The 23,590-nt window shown below is 43.0% G+C and overlaps 2 protein-coding genes across 3 annotated transcripts; both read left to right on the forward strand.

Moving 5' to 3' along the window:
- Positions 1 to 560: 560 nt before the first annotated feature.
- Positions 561 to 6,714, forward strand: simc1 (SUMO interacting motifs containing 1). Its single transcript, XM_040173575.2, has 10 exons — positions 561 to 1,258; positions 1,912 to 3,228; positions 3,332 to 3,579; positions 3,723 to 3,792; positions 4,124 to 4,272; positions 4,611 to 4,703; positions 4,830 to 4,961; positions 5,304 to 5,460; positions 5,628 to 5,712; positions 6,344 to 6,714. The coding sequence occupies exons 1-10, from the start codon at positions 1,109 to 1,111 to the stop codon at positions 6,553 to 6,555; spliced, it is 2,613 nt and encodes an 870-aa protein (XP_040029509.2). The 5' UTR covers positions 561 to 1,108; the 3' UTR covers positions 6,556 to 6,714.
- A 218-nt stretch (positions 6,715 to 6,932) lies between these two features.
- Positions 6,933 to 20,731, forward strand: LOC120817393 (CCR4-NOT transcription complex subunit 6-like). 2 transcript variants are annotated; one of them, XM_078102218.1, is made up of 12 exons: positions 6,933 to 7,088; positions 8,234 to 8,355; positions 9,109 to 9,295; positions 9,576 to 9,661; positions 9,754 to 9,858; positions 10,037 to 10,105; positions 10,544 to 10,701; positions 10,929 to 11,083; positions 14,313 to 14,467; positions 14,604 to 14,837; positions 17,276 to 17,478; positions 17,574 to 20,731. In XM_078102218.1, exons 2-12 carry the CDS (start codon positions 8,244 to 8,246, stop codon positions 17,787 to 17,789), a joined length of 1,680 nt encoding a protein of 559 aa, XP_077958344.1. In that variant the 5' UTR covers positions 6,933 to 7,088; positions 8,234 to 8,243; the 3' UTR covers positions 17,790 to 20,731. The 2 variants fall into 2 exon arrangements, with proteins under 2 accessions (XP_077958344.1, XP_040029510.2); XM_040173576.2 differs by having other exon boundaries at positions 6,970 to 7,074.
- The last annotated feature ends 2,859 nt before the right edge of the window (positions 20,732 to 23,590 follow it).

Genomic DNA, 23,590 nt, shown 5'->3' on the forward strand with positions numbered 1-23,590 from the left:
CATTATGGAATGCCGTTTTAGTCAAAATTAAATAAATGAATAAATACATGAAATATGTATTTGAAATACATCATGAAATAAATAAATGAGGCAATAAATACATACATATTAAATACATTTAATTATTTTATGGTACTTTTATTTCATAATGCCACTTTTCATTTCATGGTACCTTTATTTCATAATGCCACTTTTCATTCACACGTGAGTGTTGACATAATGGAAGATATCGGTGGGCATTATGAAATAAGTCTCTGGAAATGAAAAACGGCATTATGAAATAAAATACTCTGGAAATGAAAAGTAGCATTATGAAATAAATGTACCATGAGATGAAAAGTGGCATTATGAAATAAAATTACCATGAAATAATTAAATGTATTTAATATTTATGTATTTATTGCCTCATTTATTTATTTCATGATGTATTTCAAATGCATATTTCATGTATTTATGTATTTATTCATTTATTTAATTTGGACTAAAACAGCATTCCATACTAGATAAGAACATCTCATTATCTGCGTGTTTATTATGGCGCATATGAAATGCATGTGAACAGTAGATGAACAAGCATTTGTTCAAGCAAGAACATGAAGAGGGAAGAGGTGTGTAACTAAAAGCCACCGTTGGGGTTTTTATTAGAGGAAATGCCGACGGGCTGAATCTTCACACCCCAGTAGGTGGTGGTGTTTGCGGCGAGCAGATCGCGATCCACCGTCCTGTGGAAGGAAAGACACAAGAAAACAAAACAAAACAGGAAGCGTCGACGTCGGGGTTGTCAGTTGTCACACGCACAGTGGATTCACCCGTGCCAACGCAATGACATTGGATTATGCTTCTCTTCCCGGATGGAGCCTAGTTTTAAACTAACTTAATACAATGTTCAAATCAAATAAGGACTGGCGAGGGACGGACTACCAAGGAGAATGCCGGAGGACCTAAGGTCACAGAATGAGGAGTTCACACTAATGTCCGCGCTTCCTGCTTCGCGACTGCGGCGGCTGCGGCCACCATGGGTGCGCTCGCGCTGGTCATCCCCGGCGTAAGCACCTGACGTTTCGGCCTCTTTCTAACGCCTTTTTTTTCCTGGAACGAGTGAGGCGAGATGGACGACGTGATCACTCTCAGCTCCGACAGCGACGAGGAGGACTCCGACGTGGAAATCGTCGGCTCCTTCAGTGACGTCGTGCCCAAAGCGGAGCCGCTGCCCCTCACGTCCGTCCGGGTCGAAGTCGAGAGCCTCGACGTGCGAACGGTACGAGACGTTAGCTAGCTGACGCTAACGCTAACGTAACGGCACGTTACGTTACTTCGACTCGGGCGTTACCGGAGAAGCGTCGAGTGGATTAAAGAAAGTTAACTAACGTTAACTTCAAATGTCCTCAAGGTGTCGCTGTAGTTTTAGTAAACGCCTCGCAATTTAAAATTTCCCAAATATCGATAGTTTATCTGGCATTAGGTTCCGCGGTTTGGTCGTATAAAGCTAACCTTAAAGCTAACGTAAAAGCTAACGTCAACAAGACATATTGCTTCGGCTCAGCGTGTATCCGGACTGTTAATGGTTGAACTAAACAACGAATGTCAGTTAACAACATCGATGTTTTAGCGCCATGTTCATTGTGTTTGTGAAATACTTTTAAACCAGGATTTAATGTGCGTTTGAGGCACTTGTGCCCACAATAACAGTTCAATAACAATTTCAACAATTCACAGGACTAGCTATTGAGTACTACGGAAAAGTAAAAGTATTTATTACTAACTAGAATATAGGAAAATCGTAGAGAATACAGAAATCATCAACACAAGCCGCAAGTCCAGACAGAAGTCAAATAGGAATGTGGAGAAATGTGTTCATACTGCCATGATATTCATCACTGTAGTTACATTTTTTATTTTCCCCTTTTTTAGCTCTACATTGACCTCACAGATCCTCGATGGACTCTTCCAGAGCTGAAACCCAAGAGACCATATTCCTCTGCTTTGAGGTCGGTAGACTCGATTAAGCATGACGTAGCAAGTGGGACGAATTGGGAGACAAAGCATTTTCTGCTTGATGACGCTCAAACGAAAGAAATAGGTACACGAGTTGAAACTCCTAGAAAACCAGATAATAACTTCAAGGTGTCCTCATCAAGAGACCCAGCTGTTTTTGCCCTTCAGAAGGACTGTGGTACCTTAATGTCAAAGAAGAGACCGTTGGACTCTCAAACACAACACCAAGAGCAGGCCGATAAAACACATCATCACACAGCATTTGTAAAATTAAGACGATTGCCCTTCCATGAAACTGAAATTGCCAAACTGCAAACATCAAAGAGTTGTGTGTATTTAAAGGAAGACGGTGCGCGAATGTCCCTGCACCTCCAGGAAATGGACAATAACAGCCAAGCACCAGAATGGGTTCGTGATTTGAGGACAACTCCTGCATCAAATGGTCCTCACCTGGATCCCTCACTGGATGAGTCTCTTCCAAAGGTGTTTGAATCTCTCATCTGTCAAAAAAAACAGGAGAACAGTGATACATCTATAAACACAGAGTTTACTAGAAAAATGTCGCCGCCTCGACAGACCCCAGGTGACTCTGCCTGCTCAGACAAAGGGGACTTTGTTGAAACCCCAAAAGAGCCGAGCGCTCGTGAAGACGAGAGAGATGTCTTTTGCTCCTCTTCCTCATCCCAAGATGAAGCCCGGAATTTTTTACAAAACAAAGACTTCTGCTCCAAACCGGAACAACGGAACTTCGACAAAGCGGGATCTAAACAAAGCAATGCCTCCGATCCCTTACGCTCCAACTCTCCTACTGCAGGATATTTTGACCGAGACTCTCCGTCCCACACAAATCCCATATCTCCTCACCGTAATAGCCAAGTCGAGCCAACAGCCACCTCCGAGGATAAGCTAGCCGATCGTCTGTCTGAATGCCAGTCAGAGAAGTTCTATCCTAACGAGGCTTCGAACAGCTCTGACTCCTTCCACTGGAGCGTCCCTAATGAACCTCTTTTGTCCGTGTCCGACGAGGACAGGGATAACGGCTCTGGGGCCGGGACGTACAGAGGGAATCTGGGCTTTGACAGTCCAGATCTTTGGCAAGAGGGTAGTGACGTAGAGCATGTGAACGGCGACGGCAGATCGGATATGGAATTTAGGGTGGCCAGTCGAAAGGACAAGCAATTTGTGTGCCCAGTTACACTCAGGAAAATAATGTCCGGCTCGCTTCAGGTCCTGGTAAGAGACGTTTTCTCCAAATCTTTTTTTTTACTTCCGTTGCTTTCTTTACACGAGATGATACGCTAGTCTCAATGTACATCCTCTCTGTTTCTGTTCTCAGCTTGATGAAGAAGAAAAAGGTTTCGCAGCTCCAGAGGTGCTCTGCCGCCAGAGCCTGAGCCTGGTGTACAGTACCATCGACGAGAACTACCCAGAGGGCACTTTGCAGCTGTTGTCTGACCTACTGCAGCCCGGTCACTATCCCCCCAGAGACATCACATGCCACCTGCTGCGTGGCATTCTGCTCGACCTGCACTGTCCCTACCACCTGTGCGTGCAGGCCTTTAATCTGCTGATGAAGACACAGAGGTGAACAAATCTAGAAACAGGAGTTCATTTGTAGCCTTCACAATTTAAATTATTGACTTGTCCTTTTGCGTCCCCCTGTCCATCTTCTATTCCCAATTTCCATATTTTGGATTTAGAGATTAAAACTGCTCCCTTGATTGCAGACACCACATAGCTGATAGAATGGCAGTTCCATGGGACTGGGAGTTGCTGACCTCAGTCATGGTTGATCAGGTACTATCTTAGCTAGCAAAATGTGTGGGTGTACAATAAAGCTGGGTGATTTATCTAAGTAGGAAGCCACCAGTGTTGTTGAAAAAGACCCTGTTGAAAAGGATTTAGGTTGTAATATTAAGAAACAGGCTTTTTAAGCATGTTTTGTGGTCTGTCAATATATTTTGAAATGACAAAGTCATTGTCAAACTATTGTTGTATAGTATTTAGATATTTCTTTCATCATGTCGTAGCAGGCAGACATATTTACAGCTGAATAGTTTTTTGGTGAATTAAGTGTACTAAGATGTCCCTTTCTGTGCCCCTCCTGATTCCTTCTTCACCCACAAAGAAAAATTCATGTGAGGTTGTGCGGATGCTCCTGGACTATGTTGTGCAGACTTTGGAGGACGACTTCCTGGCCAAACGCTCCATCAATGCACTCCACGACTCCATTGCCAAGGCGACATTGTCATGTGACGAGCAGTTCCCTCGTGTCAGGTGCACATGTTTGTTTTTGTTTTTTGCAATGAAATCATTTCCCTATCTGTCCAAACAGCTGCATTTGAAACATACTGATGTTCTCTGTTAAGGTTGCGTAGTATTGGATGATAGCCAATGAACTCACCACTTTGCTGTAAACAAAACTCATAGCTTTCAACATTCAACATTTAAGCCCACTTTGTTGTTCAGGCTACCACTTGACGTATACAACTGAATATTGCATATCAATCTATAATAGGGTGATCATAATGTTTATAGATTAAAAATACTTTACATTTTTAATTTATACTATTTTTGTTTATAGTAATAATGTGGAGGTTTACTTGTTTTTCCAGGGAGGTTATCAAGTGGCTCTTTTCTGCCATTATGAAATCAACAGTGCAGAAAGAGACGAGAGAAGCAGCCAGAGAGAGGGATGAACTAATCAGGTGAGTCGCCTGAATTTTGAATTTAGAAATATACAACGCAAGTGGTTTGACACATTTACACATTGTTACGGCTGCTTCAATGCCTGTCCTTCCACATTCAAGTTTTTGTCCCGTTGACCCGTGCAGAATGGTGTCCATCTTCCAGAGGATGCTGTCCTTGGCTCTTGAGGTGGACCGTTCTCCAGCTTTGAACTCTGCCAAGCTGTCCCTGGAGCTTTTTCATATGCTTATCAGTGATATTCCTCTGCGAGCACACAGGTGAGGAGGAGAGCGAGGAGTCAAGTGAGCGAGGTAACATAAGCAGGATGTGCATTATTACGAATTGGAAAGTTGGAGCGAGTGGTTGAAACCTTTTCTTTAATATCCAAACATCATGTTACCCTGTGATATTGTGCCGCTGGAATATTAATCGACTTTTGAAGTTGTCAATTTACAATTTTGTTATTAAAGCAATATATGTCATTATTTATTGAGAGGAATAATACTTGTAAGGTATTTAGGTTTTAAAAAATGTAACTTCACAACATGAATTACTAATGTAATTTACGCTCTAATTCCGAGTTCAACAAGCCGTAACGGACCAATTTGTCTCACGCGCAGGACGTTGTTGCTGGAGAGCCTGCAGAGCAAGGTGCTGAGATGTAAGCTGTTGGAGCATCTGTTAGATTACGCATGCCCGCTGAAAACCCCTCTGCCCATGTCGCTCAGTCTTCTGCTCCACTTTCTGAAGTACTGCACTCTGGCACCAGACCCCTTGGTGAATATCACTCTCGCACCATGCTTTTACCTCCGCCTCGTCAGTCGGCTGTGCACAGGTGTTATGTTATGTAGTTAGTATACAAATGTGATTTCCAATCAAACACTTGTGAGTGAACCTCGTAAAACCGCCGCTCACGGGAACTGATGCATGACTGTTCTTCCCAGGATGGTACTGAACGGTGGCAGAGGTGGGAAGAGTTGCTTAATCTTCTCTGGATGTTGCTGCTCAGCTACAACAAAGCGATGGAAGGTGAAATGTTTGCAACATTATTTGACGCGGTAGTCAGGACATGGTTCCCCATACATTCTGTAACTTAAGTAGTATTACTAGTATTCCTACACCACACAAGTAAATCTTACCATAGTAAATACCTACATCTTGACTGACTAGAATAGCTTTCCAGTGTCTTACTGACGTGAAGCAGACAAGGTATAAAACAACATTTTCTTACTATGGTTAAAAGGATTTAACAAGAGTTGGACTTTTCTGATCAGGCAGTCAAATTTATTTCCCTTTCCTTTCTATCTACTTTTATTTCCTAAATTCTGTATTTGTGTAGTTGATTGATTTCTGGTGATCATTGCGTATATATTCTATTAAATAAATAAATCGTATGCTATTATGCCTCATTTAAATACAACAACATTTACCTTTACTCACATTTTCACCTGTGCTCTTTCCTGTTGCATCACCTGCATTGAAACACTGCATAATGTTTAAATACATTTCCATACAGATTTATCCCTCACAGTGCCTTTTAAAACATGGGTTACATTAACTTTTACTAACTGATACCATATCATATTCCTGAAATATAAAACGTTTCAACATTAGCAAGAAGCCCACTGTGGTTTAACGTTTTTTCATTTGTTATACCCAGGCTATCTGTGCAACTCGGTCTCTGAACAAAGAGGAAGTCTTGGCAACTCGGTTTACAAACCAGATGATATGATATCCAAGCCGGCCATTCGGGACGCTGTGGAGGCCTTCCTGTCCAGATCCAAGGCGGACCTCGGCCAAGCCTTACCTCTTCATGTGGAAGAGTCCCTCTCTTATCTACAGGATCACCTGCTAGATGTCTGTCAAGGTTGAATTAAAAAAACAACAAAAAAACATTTTTTTTGTTGTTGTTTTTTTAAATTTAGGGCATTCTACTAAATGAATATTTAAATTGTTGTACGAGTTGACTTTTTAAAATCTGAATAAAGGCTGTGCCTTGTGTTTATGAATTAAAAATATATTGATATACAACATGTTTTAATGAACTATTGTTTACAATCTTCCTCGGATCGCCATATAAACCTTTGCGTCATTACTTTGACTACATATTGTTCCACCATAGCCTCCTAATTATGCATAATCTACAAATAAGACACAGAAAATTGAACTGTGATACTTGAATAGTCTGTACCTCGGTCCGTACACAGCATTTAAGGATTGTATGTAGCTCAACAGCTGGTTGGACCGTCTGCACGCTGACCAATAGGAGCGGCCGCTGTTTCCGACGGAGAGAGAAAAAAAGAATCCCAACAGTCGCCATGATACAGCAGCGGAAGCGAGTGAGAAGTAGCTAGAAAACAAAAGAGAACACGCAGTCGTCCTCGCGATTTGGTATGCTCTTGCAGGTACAAGCAAATAAATCATTCTGATTTGACCGGAATAGTAGTCAGACATGCCACGGCGTTCTTATCTAGATGTTTGAAGCAATGTGGTCATTTTTAGAAGCAGGACTTATCTGGATAGGTAGTCTCTCAGCTTCGAGTAATTGAGCTATGTTAGCTAAAAGCTAACATGCTACCTCAATCTATGCTAAATAGCTCACAATTTCCTGCAAGCCCACCATTGTGTAGCGTAGGGAGCTCGTTCACTTAGTTTACAACATCCTAGCCAATTCTGGCTTTTGTGCTGCTAGCTAGCGGCAGCTAACTTAACTAATGTTAGTGCGCTGTTTCGTGGCCTTGTGTAAATGCGTAAGTCAGTGCTTTGCCATTATGTAAACATCAATTGTGTAGTACATTTTAATATAGCTGTGTTTCTTTTTAGCTAACCTACTCGCAAACGATGCTAGGGACAATTAACTAATCGCACTAACGTTATATCACGTAACGTTACTTCGCTTGTTCGTTTGCGATCTTGCTAGCTAGTTAGCAAGCTAACTTTAGCTATTTAGCGTTTGTTATGTATAGTTTGATCGCTAACGCTACCTATTGGGGTTAAGCTAGGCTAATGAGTTAGGGACAACGAAATGAAAAAGTCGTCTAGTTTTAGCGAGAGTTGGCTATTTTTACTCGTTTTCTAAATGCAGTTTAATATCCGATATTCACCGAACGTTAATTGAAGCTTTAGTCTATTCTAGTTTGCCAAGTTAAACGTGAAATTTATTGTTACCTTTTTGATTTTAATTCTGCTTGTTATGTAACGTAACTTGACTCTAATGCAATCTCAGCCTCTGTAAAAAGCAGTTGAAAGTTAGTTGTATTATAAACAATTGCAAGTAATGTCTCGCCTTAATTAAGTTAATAACCTGCTCCCTGAACGGTGGGGGTTAAAGGTTAATGTCTTCTGTTTTGTATGTGTACATTTGTTAACATTATTTAATGTGGTTACCTGTGTAGCTAATATGTACACGAAGTTAAGTTCCCTCTAACCTCACAATATTCCAGCTTTAGTATGTAGAGAAAATGACTTGAATGCCTTTCAACTGAAGTCATGTGGGACATCTTTTGACTCACTCCATGACCTGATATTGAAAATCAAACTGTCTCTGCAGTGTTATAGGAATGCCCAAGGAAAAATATGACCCGCCGGATCCCAGGCGGATGTACACAATAATGTCAACCGAGGAGGCAGCCAACGGGAAGAAGTCGTACTGGGCTGAGCTGGAAATCAGTGGTGAGTTTGTAGTTCCGTAGGTAAAGTAGTGTCTTTATGTATCAACGCTTCCTGGTCACATGTAACAAGCCTGTGCACAGCAGACATTTCAACCGGCCATATTACGAATAGAACATGGTTCTCTTCTATTAAACTCCCAAATGTAAGAAACCCTGCATGCGCGGTACCAGGAAGTTCAAGTCTGACGAATACATGCCTCATTTGATTAATCAAGTCAAATGGTCTTGCACAAAAATTGCCGTAATACTCAATTGTCACTATTCATATGAACTATGCACATGACTTTTTTTACACTATGCATTTGTTTGTTTATTACAGGCTTTGGTCACTGGCATAACAACCGTGTTGAATGTAAAATAGTTCCACAGAGGCAGCATCTTAAAATTTCTTATTTCGCTTGACCAATAGTCCAAACTCAATAGTACTTGTTTGTTCTAGATATTCCTCTCCCAAATCAATTCAAATATTTGGCTTATATTCCAGTGGTTTGCTAGCTGATTTTCTGTTAAATAACGTAATGCTAGGTTTGAACTAGGTCAGTGTAAAATTGTTGTCTTAACAGGATTTTGTTTGTCCATGTTTTCTTGGTTTTCTGTGAACACAATGCTTTCTTACACTCATGCCTAAACATCATCTTAATCATTCACACTAATAGAAAACCATTTATTTTCTACATTTCCCCCCTCATTGAAAGGGGAGTAAATAATTGGTTAGCTGGATTTAATTCTCCCGTCCGTGTTTCTTTTGCCGCAGGCCGAGTAAGGAGTCTCAGCCAAGCCCTCTTCTCTCTCACCCATCTGACTGCCCTGCATATTGCTGACAACTCCCTGTCACGCATCCCACCAGACATTGCCAAACTAAACAACCTGGTGTACCTGGATCTCTCCTCCAATAAGATCAGGAGCCTGCCGGCAGAGCTCGGCAACATGGTATCACTCAGGTGAGTGAGTTTGGTTTGTATTTAATCCGTAATTCTGGCCCAATGGCAACGAGTAGCTGTGACGGGTTGATCTTGAAACCAACTTTGGCACTCACACGTTGGCACTGCCCTTTTTGGCAACATGTGTTATTTTGATCAATCGTAGAACCGTCAGATATCTGCTGAGTTTCTTTCACATTAAGTTCCACATTAACAATAAATCTGCAGTAGCAAAGGAAAAGATTTTGAATTGCATTGAGGTGGATTGTTTCTGATATTGGTTTCCCTACGTCCTCCACAGGGAACTGCTTTTAAATAACAACCAGTTGCGAGTTCTGCCATTTGAATTGGGGAAACTGTTTCAGTTACAAACACTGGGGTTGAAAGGTGAGTGGCTTATTAATGTATTTTGTAGCCAGTTTTGAAATTCCATTGTTCTCTCTGCAATGATTCAGCCCACCTTGCTTTTTCATCACCAGGAAACCCACTTGCACAAGAAATCATGAGCCTCTACCAGGAACCAGATGGCACGCGAAGACTCCTCAACTACTTGTTAGACAATCTGGCAGGGGCTATAAAGCGCAGTGAGTCCCCCCCCCCCCAAAGGCAATTGCACATTGCCAGTTTATATTCACCCTCAAAACTTTCCCCAGTAGATACAGGTGGTGAAATTATGAACCCAACAGCGTATGGGCCTTTAACTTAATCTTTTGACTGGTGTTCATGTTGTCACCATATTAAACCACTTCTCTCTCCGCTCAGCACCAACGGAGCAGCCCCCAGCCCGGTCATGGATCTCACTCCAGGAACCAGACCGAACAAGGCCCTCAGGTAAGGACGACACACCTGAGGTTATTGCTCGAATAGATAACGGAACCTTTTCATGTGCTTTTTTCTCTGTCAAATTGTGCCTCGATGGAGGATTTTGGAAGAAACGAATACATGCATGCAACCTCTTTTACATAGCCACACAAAGTCTATTTGGATGTCTTGTCAAAACTCTCCTTTTACTAAACCGATCCCTAAGTGTTACAAAATTGACCATGTTTGCCAAATGCTGCATATAACAAGCATTTTTTCTATGTATAGACAGAAAAAAGAACACTGCACTGATCTAGGCTTTATTATAGTCATTTCATTTTAAGACCAGTAGTTAAACAAGTGGCGATATCCCTAGCCCAACTAAAACAAATAATAATCTGAGGCAATAAATCATCAGCTTCTCCAGCAATTCTGAGTTCTGTCCTGTTTGTCCATTTCTCCCGATAGCGCTGTTCTCTGTGATGTGCTACAATGTGCTGTGTGATAAGTACGCCACGCGTCAGCTATACGGCTACTGCCCCTCTTGGGCTCTAAACTGGGAGTACAGGAAGAAATCCATCATGCAGGAGATAATGGGCTGCAATGCAGACATCATCAGTTTGCAGGTGAGATCTAGACGTCAGAGCTTCAGGTTTCCACCGCAGAATGCAAACAAGTCAATCCGATAAAAGCAACACCTGTAAAAATGTAATGATCGCCAATAAATGCTGTATTTGTTGCATCCTAAAATGTTTAATTAGATTCATTTTGGAAGGATCAGTTTCTTTATAAATGTTTTGCTGTCATTCTCTCCTATTGTCCGTTCTTACGCGTTTCTTTCTGTTGAATACAGGAAGTTGAGACCGAGCAGTACTACAATTTCTTCTTGCCTGAGCTGAAGGAGCAGGGATACGAAGGGTTCTTCAGTCCAAAGTCACGAGCCAGGACGATGTCCGAGTCGGACCGTAAACACGTGGATGGTTGTGCGATTTTCTACAAAACCGATAAGTACGTACTCCCAATATTGTTGCCGAATTAGTTCATAAAATAATTTGATTTGATATTTTTAAGTTAAATGTAGTTATTCGATCTGATTTGTGTATTTCTTTCTGTGAATATCTCTGAATCCAGTTAACACGTCAATATCTGGTACTGCATGAGGATAGAATTAGGCTGCTTCCTGATGTTGTTGTGCCATCATAGTTTTCTAAGCTTGTACTTTTTTTTTCGTCTTGTTTTTGTTGAGCGGTGTAGCAAACACCACTGCCGACCTACCGAACCGGTTTGACTATTCAAAGGTCTGTTTGTTGCAGTGCTCAGACGGCGCTTTCACTGCTGTAAAACCGCCTGCAGTAATAGATTTTAGAAGCTGCGCTTTGTTAGACGGAATATTAGGGGTTGGATTGATCTTCGACACGATTACTTTTATACAGTAGCACGCCGTTATGATTACTGAGTCTGTTCAATACCAATTTACAGAGTCCCATGCGTCACGCTTCTGTTGTCTGGTATGCTAGTGGAGCTTTAATGAGTCAGCCGTAGCTACTTACGCTATCTGCCACACTTCTCAACATTGGTTGTGCGCAGGGTTGCAAAATTCCGTGAATATTCAAAGTTGGAAACTTTCCGCGGGAATAAACTGGACATTATGGGGTAATTTAACTGTATTTACCTTGTCATAAGCAGACATGCATGCAAACATTTATAATACAACTTTTAAAAACTGACATTTTGTACTTTTCTGACATTTTGTGAGTAGAACTTTATTCTTTCATCGAACAGCAAAAACATGAACGTTGAATAAAAAAAACACCCCCACCCCCAATTTTTTTATTTTAGTGTATTTCCCTGATTCTGATAGGATTTCTGTTCCCTGCTGGCACTCAAAATGCAGCCCGTACCATATTTTGCCGGTCTATATAGGCCTACTGCTTATAATAATCAGCTACCTCTATTTTTGTGATGGTGACATGACGTCATACAAAATTGCCCCACCAGAAATTTCAGCCTAAATTCGCCACTGGTTTACGTGTCTGTTTCTGGCAGACAATGTTCCCAACCAGCTGCATTCAGGGTCCAGCTAAGCTAGGCGTGCATAGTCTTGTTCTCAACTACATTTAAGTTCTCTGTTATATGCTTTTGCAAAAAAACATAGGCGCATTCTTTTTTTCAAAATTCCCGAGCCAATATTCCAGTGGAAACTTTCCGGGAATTTACCGGAAACTTTCCGCCCCTTTGCTACTTGTGCGTCATACCACAAAGCACTTTTGTAAGATCTGTCAGTTTTGTCAATGAACCTGAGCTTTTAATTTTAATTTGCATTAAAGGGGCACAACATGGATTTAGCACTTTAAAGTTTTTGAGGTTTTGGCAAATCCTTGGGAAAGGTTTGTACACAGCCCAATACCTCCACTGTTAATGCACATGTTGAATCGTGGGTACTGTAGTTGCATGGAAGACATGTGTGGAATGCCATTGCTGCTTTCAGCTGTCCAGCTAGAGTCAGACTTAAAATATGATGCTAAATTGGTTGGTTACTATTGCCAAGTAGATGAGTCCAGTTTTAATCTGTATATGGGACAAGTGATCATTAAATTATGACCATTTTTAATTTATTAATGCAGACTTTTTTGAATATGGCTCTTTGTGTGGGTGAGCTAAAAAAACAATACAGCTTGACTGTATTCATGTGACTGTTATTGGCCTGCTATTAATAAAAGCATGGTTGTAATGTCAATTAATAGCCAATAGAATAGTGCTGATGAAGCTGAGTTACAATATAAATGTCCCTCCATAAGAAATGTATTTAACTGCATGTCTTTGCTCTTATAGCTTGTTAGAAGAATTCTCACTTGACATCGGTGTGAAGTCATCAAAACTGGATATTTCATGTTTGCAAACAGGACACCGAGTTGACACACATATTAGTCATGCGCCAAGCCTAATCAAATGTCTTCATCTTCAGAGCAGGAATATATAGCTGGAAGATAAACATGCTAAAACCCTGTGTTGTGATGGTAGTCGACCTCGGACGTAGATGATCATATTTGTCACCACAAGATTATAAACGTCGACGCACAAACTTCTTGATTATCAGACGACCCAGAACACAATGTGCCTCTGAGTGAAGGAGTCGTACTAAGGTGGAACGTTATCGCAGTTTTTCCAACATAGCTTTACTTGTCATTTGAATTTTGATAGTGTCACCAATTAATAAAATATGAGTCTGTAGCTATCTCAGTGTTTTGTGAGAATACTGTTCCCTATTACGTGAATAAATATACAAAAAACAATATCCTACATGTCTAAAAGGGTTCTTCTGCCCGAGCGGTTGAAGGGCACAGCTGCAGAGCGGGGCTGGTTGTCACTTTCATTATATTCATAGATCTCGCCACCAGAAGGTGCTTCGACTCAAATGTTCGTATGGAAATGTCCGTAATTAGACTCCAAGCTTGCTTACGTAGTTTTCTCTGGAGAAGTTTATGGGAAAGGACTTTTTGTGTTCATTATAGATCATTTTCTGCACCGTTGACTTTTACACAATGGGTTTATAACCGCAGCAACAACAAAATCCCCTTTTTAAAAGGGTGAAGAGAAAGCTGTGGATTTGTTGCTAATTACTTGTTTGTAGGCCCGGGCGGTATGGGCAAAAAAATCATATCACGGTAATTTCTGAGATTCTGACAGTATCAGTTATAGTTCCACATAAACACATTTATTGACCATGAAAAGGAACAGCTGTTCACCGGCTAGTTTGTTAGCAGGTTAGCTGGCTGCTAGTGTTGGCAGTACCAGCGGCTCAACAAACTTTGCTACGAATTGTTTTCTGATCTGACTTGCGTCGGATTTTGCCGAAAGCCCTCCAAAGCTCCTGTTTGGGCACCAGCTGTGTTGGGCTCACTTTGTTCATCCTGCATCGCTTTGTTCTGTGTTTTCATGCAGACTTTCTTCCTCTTGTGATAGCGGGCGAGCTTAGCCAGCATGCATTTCGGTGGGGCAATTCTTAATAATATACAGTGTTACAACCTATTGAGTCGTGTTTTACCCTGTTGCAGAGCGTTTATTGTGGGTTATCAATTGTTGTATAAACTTATAACCACGACACGATCTCTACACACGTAACAAGTATCTCCGACCGCTCGACGATGAGGCGTGAAAATAAATGATCATAAACAGTGCTTCTTTTTATATCCATTTATTTACCTCCAACGCCTTCCCCCCTCCTGTCCATCTCCAGGTTCAGCGCAGTGCAGAAGCACACGGTGGAGTTCAACCAGCTGGCCATGGCTAACTCCGAGGGCTCGGAGGCCATGCTGAACAGGGTGATGACCAAGGACAACATCGGCGTAGCTACGCTGCTCGAGGTCCGCAAAGAGATGATGGAGGCCTCCTGTGAGTAGACGTGCCGTCCTGAACTTTGGCTCACAAAGATTTGGCTCGTCTCGCCTGTTGTGAATGGACTTGCTGGTGTTGAACTGTTCATTTCCTTATCTGTATGACATCTCCCTGCTTGCTTCTCTCCCCTTAGGTGGAAAGTCCCTCCATGGCATGGAGAAGCAGCTGCTCCTGGTGGCCAACGCCCACATGCACTGGGACCCCGAGTACTCCGACGTCAAGCTGGTCCAGACCATGATGTTCCTGTCAGAAGTGAAGAACATAGTGGACAAGGCCACGCGCAGCCTCAAGTTGTCCTCCGTCTCCGGGGAGATCAACGCCATTCCGCTGGTCCTGTGCGCTGACCTCAACTCTTTGCCCGACTCTGGTGAGTGTGTGAGGCTGACGGAGCTGTAGGGTTGTCACGATACCAAAATTATGACTTTGATACTATACCTGCCAAAATATTACGGTACCCGATACTTACGATACCACAAATAGGATAATGGAATATATTTATCTATGATAGTAATAAATAGGGGTGTAACGATTCATTTTAACAACATTACATTACATTACATTTCATTTAGCAGACGCTTTTATCCAAAGCGACTTACATTACACTTTAAACCCATGGGTATTTCACATTTTGCCCGGGGAGCAATTAGGGGTTAGGTGTCTTGCTCAGGGACACTTCGACATGGAACATGGGGCAGCCTGGAATCCTTCCCAACACACCTTCTCTAACCCCTGCGCCACGACGACCCACGAACACGAACAATGATTCGAATCGCGATTCATGGTTGCCGATTCGATTCATGGACGATCTGGGTTAATTTAGAATGATTCGATTCAGTGACTTGAAATCGATTCCGTAACTTTACTGGACAGTGCCTGTTGTTTCTTGTAAGGAAATCAGGTTTGAATTAATTATGGATATTATAAAGAAGCAAACAACAATTAATGGCAAATGTATTATCCAAGTGCCATTTTCAATGTAAACATTACACAATGTTTGGATCAATTCACAGAACCCCGGAATTTCAACCACATTGTAGGGACGCATGTCTTTACAGATAAACTTGGCAATTGTTACTGTGATGTTGAGTTTGGTGCTGGCGAGACCTGAGGCGTCTGCAGAGCTGGAGTTACCTGCTGCTGCTGCAGCGGTGACGCTGCTGGAGGTCCTGACTGTCGGCGTTGTTTAATCCCACGGCGCTTTAGTAGATGGCTGGAAAGATTCGTCGTGTTTCCGTGGTTTTTTATTTGGCTTCTACATATTCTACAAACAGCGACTGACTTATTTAGAACAGCTCCGTGTTTGCAAAAGCCAAAATGTTTCCACACGCTGGATCGATAAGTTAGTTTGTAAAAGTCTCGCTCTTAGTCGTCTCCTCTACGCTGTGTTTGTTGTTGTTCCGAGTCAAGCGCAGCTGCCGCTGCGTACTGATGACGTCACAGACGGGCAGACTGAATCGAGTAACGTTTAACATGTCTAAAGTGCTAAAAAAACAAACACACATCCATACCGTTTTTGTGCTTAAATCCAATGTGCAGTTTCCAAGTATCGATACAATCGTTTATGTAACATTTCAATAGATTTGTAATTGATATATGTCGTCCGGAATGCCGATTTACGGAACACAGATCGATTCAGTTGGATCGCAGGAATATAAATCGATTAATCGATTCAGTGAATGAATCGTTACACCCCTAGTAATAAATAAAAACATCTGTAAGGTTCCTTTTTTTTACCTGATATCTGTTTGACGGTCTGTGGGATGAACAATTCTTTATTTACTTGCATAGTTTGATATTCTCACATTCATGTTTCCTTAACTAAAAATAAAAAGGATTAGGTGAAGATCCAGCCTCAGGCTCCACTAGCATGTAGCCTATTGCATCACGTGTGTATTATTTGGTACAATTTTGTGTGCATTCTGACCTCATGATCATATAGGCCCACATGAGTGAAATTGTAGGTTATTTTGAATGTATATATTTCTGCTGGACTATTCAGGAACTTATTTGGGGTCTTTGTCTTGTGTTGCTTGATGTTTGACTGTGTTAGAAAAGTTGTTGTCAAGCTAGCCAACAAAGCTACAGGGCTGCCAACTCTCACGGTTTCCCCGTGTGACACGCGCGTTTCCATGTTTTCACACACACTCACGCCACACATCCAATTTATTACGCAAAAAAAAAAGTGTGCTGGTTCATCTAAACGGCGCATCTATAACCCGATTCGCTGCACGTAGCGTAACTTACACCCCCTGTCAGCCGTAGCTTCACCCCCAACGTCTCACTCCAAGGTTTAGTGAAAAGTATCCCTATAACATTACAAAAAAGCCGACTCGAGAGCACTTAATACTAGCATCAATATGCAAGCGTTTTCTACCAAGCTTGCTAACATTGCTAACGAGATCTGCTAGCGAGTTGGAGGTCTGCTAGCGGCTAAACTTACTTTGTTTACGACAAACTAGCAAGTCAACAATTTTCCAAACACAGTCAAACATCAAGCAAGTGCAACACAAGACAAAGCAGACGTCCTCTTATACCCGGACATTTCCTCTTTTCGAGACCTAAAAAATGCGTCCGGGTAGAAGAGGACGTCTGGTCACCCGAGCTAAGACCCCCCCCCCCCCGCTGTCCCTTGCACTTGTTTGTTAACAAAGGTGTATTTATTTACCTAGAGGGAGAAGTATCATATTATCCGGATCTATATGTTTAAATAGAATAGAAAAAGAAAAAATATATATTTTGCATGAAATGCCCATCTGTGCAAAGTGCTGCGTTAAGTCTGCTCCTGCGTTCCTTCCGTCTGCTCAGGCGTGGTGGAGTACCTCAGTAGCGGTGGGGTGGACTGCACCCACAAGGACTTCAAGGAGCTCCGCTACAGCGACAGCCTGACCAAATTCAACTGCAACGGCAAGAGCAGCTCGTCCAACGGCCGGATCACCCACGGCTTCAAGCTGAAGACCGCCTACGAGGACGGCTTGATGCCTTACACCAACTACACCTTCGACTTCAAGGTGATTGTACCGGCACTGCTTCGTGAGCGGGATATATTCTCAATGTATTGCTTTAAGGTGACCCCCCCCCCCCCCCTTTTGTCCTCTCTCCACAGGGTGTCATCGACTACATTTTCTACTCCAAGCCTCAGCTGAACGTGCTGGGTATCCTGGGCCCCCTGGACCCCCACTGGCTCGTAGAGAACAATGTCAGCGGCTGCCCACACCCCCACATCCCCTCTGACCACTTCTCCCTCTTCGGTCAGATGGAGCTTCTCCTGCCCAATCTGCCCCCCCAGGTCAATGGGCTCCATCTGCCTGCACGCAGGTAGTGAGTCCCTGCCACGTCACCAAGAGGGGAGCCTCTCCCATTCAGACCCTCCTCCCTCCCACTACCAGCCCCTCCCTCCACCATACCGGGGGAGGGAGACAAATACACAACCTGTAAAATATTCGTACAGTGAGGTCTGGCCGACAGGGATTTCGTATAATGTTAAAGATAATCTATATTTTTCTTTCTCAGTTTTTCTTTTTTGTTCTTTTTTTAACTGCTTGATTCAGTCCTGTTTGTCTATCATGTTTTGTGTTCTGGACCCCCCCACTCCCTCTCCCCCCTCAAATCTACCCACCCACTTTGCTTCTGTCCTTCCAACCAGAAGGCATGGTAACTCATTTAGATTTGTCACGTTGGGCCGCCGTTTGGTTTTTATAGCGTGGGGAAGCGGCGCGGTGGCCGAGGGGACGCCGCTCGCCTGAAAGTCCCCCCCCCCCCCCCCCCCTGGCTGTCTGCCTGTCTGTCCTGTATAAATTTGAAACCAGCAACGACAGCAGCCTTGTCAGTCTCCGACCTCCGTCATTGACTCGTGCCCCCCCCCTTTCTCGGTCTCCTTAGGACTCGCTCGTTAACTGCGTCGAATGTTGTCTGGTCGGATCCGCCTCTTTTTTTAGCCCCCTCCCCTCACGGGCGGATGTAGCGAGGCGAGATATCCTGCGGTCATTCTGTGGTGCTGAGGCCTCTCGTGTGATCCCGGCCTCCCACGGTGCTACCAGTCCCCCCCCCCCCCCACTCCCTCCCCCTCCCGGTGCATTAGCTACCAAACCCACAGAACTCCCGAGAACTCCGTTTTCCCGGTTCTCCTCAGGGCTCTACGTGGTGTCGCTTTGTAACGGAAGGATATGGTGAGAAACTGAGGGCAGCTACCATCTTGTTTGCAGGTTGTTTTAACCCCCAGCTTGTGTTGTTGTGAGGCCGGGCTTGTGCCGAGGCTCCCGCGTACCCCCCCCCCCATCTTCGGTCAAGGGATTTAGGCTGATGGGCAAAGCGATAAAGGGGCTTTGAAAAATCTTTTCTTTGTCTCTGTTGCTTTTAGGCAGAGGGAGCATGTAATGGCTCGTACACAGGAGTAAAAACCAGCATTCCTCTCACTGTGTGGAGCTGCTCTCCAACTCCACACATGCAAGCTTACAAACACACAACTCCACGTACAATACAGGTAATTTGCAGGCAGATCTGTAGCACTGTCTCTGAGGCCAGTAGTGACTTTCCCCAGCCATAAATTCCATACACAAAAGCTGTGGTTTTTCCACAAGTGTTTGTACAGAATAGAAATCTAGACTCGGTCTTTACATGATTGTATATGAACCACAAAAGACTTTTCTGGCGTTTTTTTTTGTACTAAAAGTAAATTATGATCAGATTTGAAAAAAAAGGATTGTATTGTAAACTATGGCTAAATTTTTATCCAGTTAATGTTGAGATGAATTGATATTACCAGCTTGTACAAAAGACGTAAGAAGAGGTTGTTCAAGGCGTTCACTGTCACAACTCTGCACTCCCTAGCTATTAACCCTTTCTCTTTCTTTACTTCTTCTCCCCCCCGTCCCCTTAATGTTGATTTGATACGCCGGCCTATTGCTGCAATTGTAAACAGACCGCAGAGTAGTCCGCCTGTTGCTTCTCGCCCATTAACAAAGCCATTGATCCACAACGCTGCCATCAGTTCAGACAAGGACACACGCGGATGAGCCGCCGCCAGCAGTGACTCCACAGCTGTTCATCGTCTCTCACACACACACACACACACACACACACACTCTCGCTAGTGGCGTGTGACCGATACAACTATTATTAATCCCTCATGTACAAGAAAAACATCGTGCCTCACTGTAGCAGTTGTCGTTGTCTTGCACTATATACATTTGACGAACGCCTGAACAACCTTTTCTCCTTTTTATTTTTAAATACTGTTGAGACACTTGTGAAGATTTTATGTCCTTTTATTATTTTTTTGTTAATGTTGATTTCCTTTTTTATGAGCTGTGACAATGTTATGATGATGTGTATATTCTTCCTATTCATTGAGCTCTATTAATCAGGTATGCTTTCTCCACCGACTCCTTTGCCCCCCTCACGGAACACGAGTGCGATGTGTGATCTGTAAGTCCACTCAGTGATTGTCGGCCCCCTATTTGTACCTCGGCACAGCTCCACGCCCGGAACCACCATAAATATCCAGCCCGTCGCTACTTCCACGGCCATGAATTCTAAATCTCCTAAGCCCTCTAATGCCCGACCTCAGACCCCCCCCCCACCCCCCCCCCCCCTCTTATTACTCAAGCTGTGTCTTTTTAAAAACTGTTGCTCGACCGGTCTGTAGCTCTTACCTTCGTCACTGAAGCTGTGGTGCCGTCTGTGGCCCCTCTGCATCGGCGGAGGTGGGAGGGCCTGTTTGCTCTGCTTTTGGATGAACCAGGGACGAGGGGCAGCGAGCTCAGCTTTTCCTCTCTGAAAGCCGGAGAGGCGGCACGTTGCGACGAATCATATTTGTGACGTCTCGGCAAATGAAATTAATTTAACAGACCTGTTTTTTACACCAAAACTTTACAAAAAAGTGCACGGACGACGAGCGCCTAATAGATGCGGACGTAGCTCCCCTCACTCCTCGGTCCATCTTATTGGCAGATAAAGATCTAATTTACTTTAATGTGTATGTTGACATTACATTTTTTAAAGCAAGAGGGAAGCAAATTAATAGGAAGTATACGTTTAGTCCTCTGATCAAGGTTTCTTGTCCCATTTGCCCCCCCCCCCCCCCCACATGTCTGTCTTTTAACCTATTTTTGTTTTTTTTTCTCCCAATGGAAACAAATGTGTCCAGTTTGATCTTTTTCTTTCTTTCCTGAATGGCATTAGTATTGTATTAGATTTAAAGGTTAGCTTTTTTGTAAAGTGTGAATAAAAGATGTATCTCATGTTTCCTTTCTAAAAAGAAAATGAATTGTGTTATGATGTGTAAATCATGAATTCTTAGACGGTGTTATGTTTGCTACATTGTTTTTACTTGTACTCAATATATTTCCACCTCACACCAAATCCCCTGTTGAAATGCCGCTGGGACGTCGCGTGGACGAGTTGGTGAGGTGAAGCGCGGAGGGCTCGCCAGTGACGTTCAGCACACGGTGTTCAACTTGATTCCTATTCGATTTTTTTTCTTTGTTAAATTAGCTTCTCGGCTTTATTTTTGGGTGTTGCATGGCACTGGCTGGAGAGTACTGGTGCCTTTAGCTTAGGACAGTCTCACTAGTGGCCGCAGATCGGTACCAGAACCGCGGTTCAGGCTGGCGTGAAATGTGTTTTTAGGGCGGAGCCTAGCGGCGCGTCGATGGTCCCGTGACGACTTTTGAGTACTTCTAGTCCATTTCGCTCTGTTCTCGTGCATCACCGTGTTTAAACCTGTTACACTAGCTAGCTACTATTGCCTTTTGTGGCTGAAGTCCCTTTGGTTGTTGACTCCCCGGCTCCCCACCCTTTTTTTTCTTTTCTTTTTTAAAACCCGGACTATTGACTTTTGAGTGAAAATGCGGCGACTGGCTGAGCCGAGTCCCCCTGTAAGCTCGCTGGAGCTGTCACTTTGTTAGCTTTGTAATCGCCACTGTCTCATTGTGTTTAATAGGTTGTTGTTGTTTTAGGTGTAGAGTCATTTTCCCAGGCTGCATCTCTTTGTAATGGTGCACACCAAAGCGGCTTGTAGTCCTCCTGTAGAGCAACTTCTTTTTCCAACCACTCGCGTTTATTTTGTTTAATCCCAATCGTAGTCTTCATCAACTGCAGGGCTGTGAGGAGATCAAGAACTTTGGGCCTTTTTTCCCCCCCTTGAATCACATGAACAAACTTGCATCCGTATTCATACACGCCGGGATTTGGTTTCTCAAAAGACATCCGATTCTGATCTTTTTACAACTTTGCAATAATCCCCAGTAAACATTCAGACCCATGCAACGTGGGTTTTTAAAATATCTTACCTGGAAGCCGTAGCTATTTTGTCATTTCGACTGGCTGCTGCTGCTTTCAATCATCTCCCATCTGCTCTCCCGTTTCTTTTCCCCATGCATCATCCATCTTGTATATTTGCTCACCCTCCCTCCCTGCTGATCTAGTAGTTGTTCAATGATCAGAATTGTCTATTTGTAGTCAGCTGAGTACATTGATCTGTGTCACTGTGTTTATGCACTGGACCAACTATTGTTTACCATTCATGAAATACCAGCAAAAATAAAAAAGAGAATAATGTCTAAACACTTGCACAATGTTGTAGAATGTCCATTGATCCAGATGAAAAATCAAGGCAGCTGTTTTCAAATCAACACATCCCGTTTAAAAAAAAAAAGAAACTGAATGGTAAACAATGCTTTCTGTTGTACACTTAGCCGTCCTCTTGATTCTCTTCGGACTAGTTCTGTTTTTTTTTTTGTTTTGTTTTTTCGCCGTTTGACTACAACAGGTTCTGCTTGTTTCCTTTACACCGACCTATGTATTTTCCTACTTCTGGTTGAAAATAAATTCTATATTACCTGTTTCAGGCCGTGTCACCTCTTATTTTTTTGCAATGGATATTGAAAATAAAATCCGTTCTCCTTGAACTGCCTCCTTTTTGCTTTTTTGATTCTACCCAGTCTTTTTCAGACTTTGACACAAAGTGTTTTTTACTCTTCATTTTGTCCTATTCCCGTTTGCTGACCTCAGCTCAACACCTCTCACATGTTACACAAACTAAACCGATTTAAATAGTTTTAGCTGATCGTGTTCCAAACAGCTGGTGGCAGAACGCGCATGTTTTCTTTCCTCAGACCATCTTCTGCAGCGAGTTCGTTAAACGTGAGTATCGGTGGGTGATGGATTGTAATATAAAACCTGCACGCTCACTGTGACCTTTTGGCCTCACTAGTGGGCCGGAGACCGTCATGGTTGAAGCCTCTGCGTCAGCAGGCGGGGGCTGTTTCTCTAGCCGAGCCTCAGCTTTTTCTTTTCCTTCTGGGACGGCAAATGAAAAGCGAATTTCCCGTCACGGGATCAATCAAGTTTAACGTTAGATGCCTAAAAATGGGCCGGGGGCTGACTGTTGTATCATTTGTAGACACACGATGGAGCCACAGGATCAGGATGTGTTTCGTCTACAGGAGGACGTCAGCGCTCAGCTGGTGCCTCATGACTTCAGCTGCAGGGAATTTAGACAGATGTTGCACAATACGATGGAGATAACATTGCGAATCCGATTGATGAGCCAATCACAGCTGCGGTTGATAACGGGAGTTAGTGTATGTGCCGTGTCTTTAGTACACAACGTTGTCATGTGTTTATTAACCACATATGATTCACGATTATTATAATAATGAATTGAATCATTTAATAAAACATCAACCACGAAGAGCATTCTTTTTTTGCCAGGCTTTTTGTGTTTTGGCTCAATAATGCAGGAAGCCTTCAGTCAACGTGGGACTCGCTGAGGACTGTTGGGTTTGCTTGCTTCTAACTCTTGGCGTAAACGACCACTAGCAGTGTTCTTTTATTTTGATGATCCCGTTTCCTACTTTGATTTTATGTGACTTTTATTTTGACATCAAACTATCTGCAAACGTGATTAATCGCTCGTGCTCGCGTTTGTTCAATAGAAGACACGAGAAGCCACGTTACAAGACAATGCAGGTTTAGAGCCAGAGATTTAAAAATATCACTGTAACCTTAACTAAAGTGTTCTTTGGAGAGCTATATCATTCAGTGTTTTGATTAGCTTTGGCAGTAAACGTTTGAGAAAGACTTATTAAGTTGGGCTGCTACATTGTGCAGAACTCGGTG

This window comes from Gasterosteus aculeatus, chromosome 4, assembly GCF_964276395.1.
Source record: "Gasterosteus aculeatus chromosome 4, fGasAcu3.hap1.1, whole genome shotgun sequence".
Lineage (NCBI taxonomy): Eukaryota > Metazoa > Chordata > Actinopteri > Perciformes > Gasterosteidae > Gasterosteus > Gasterosteus aculeatus.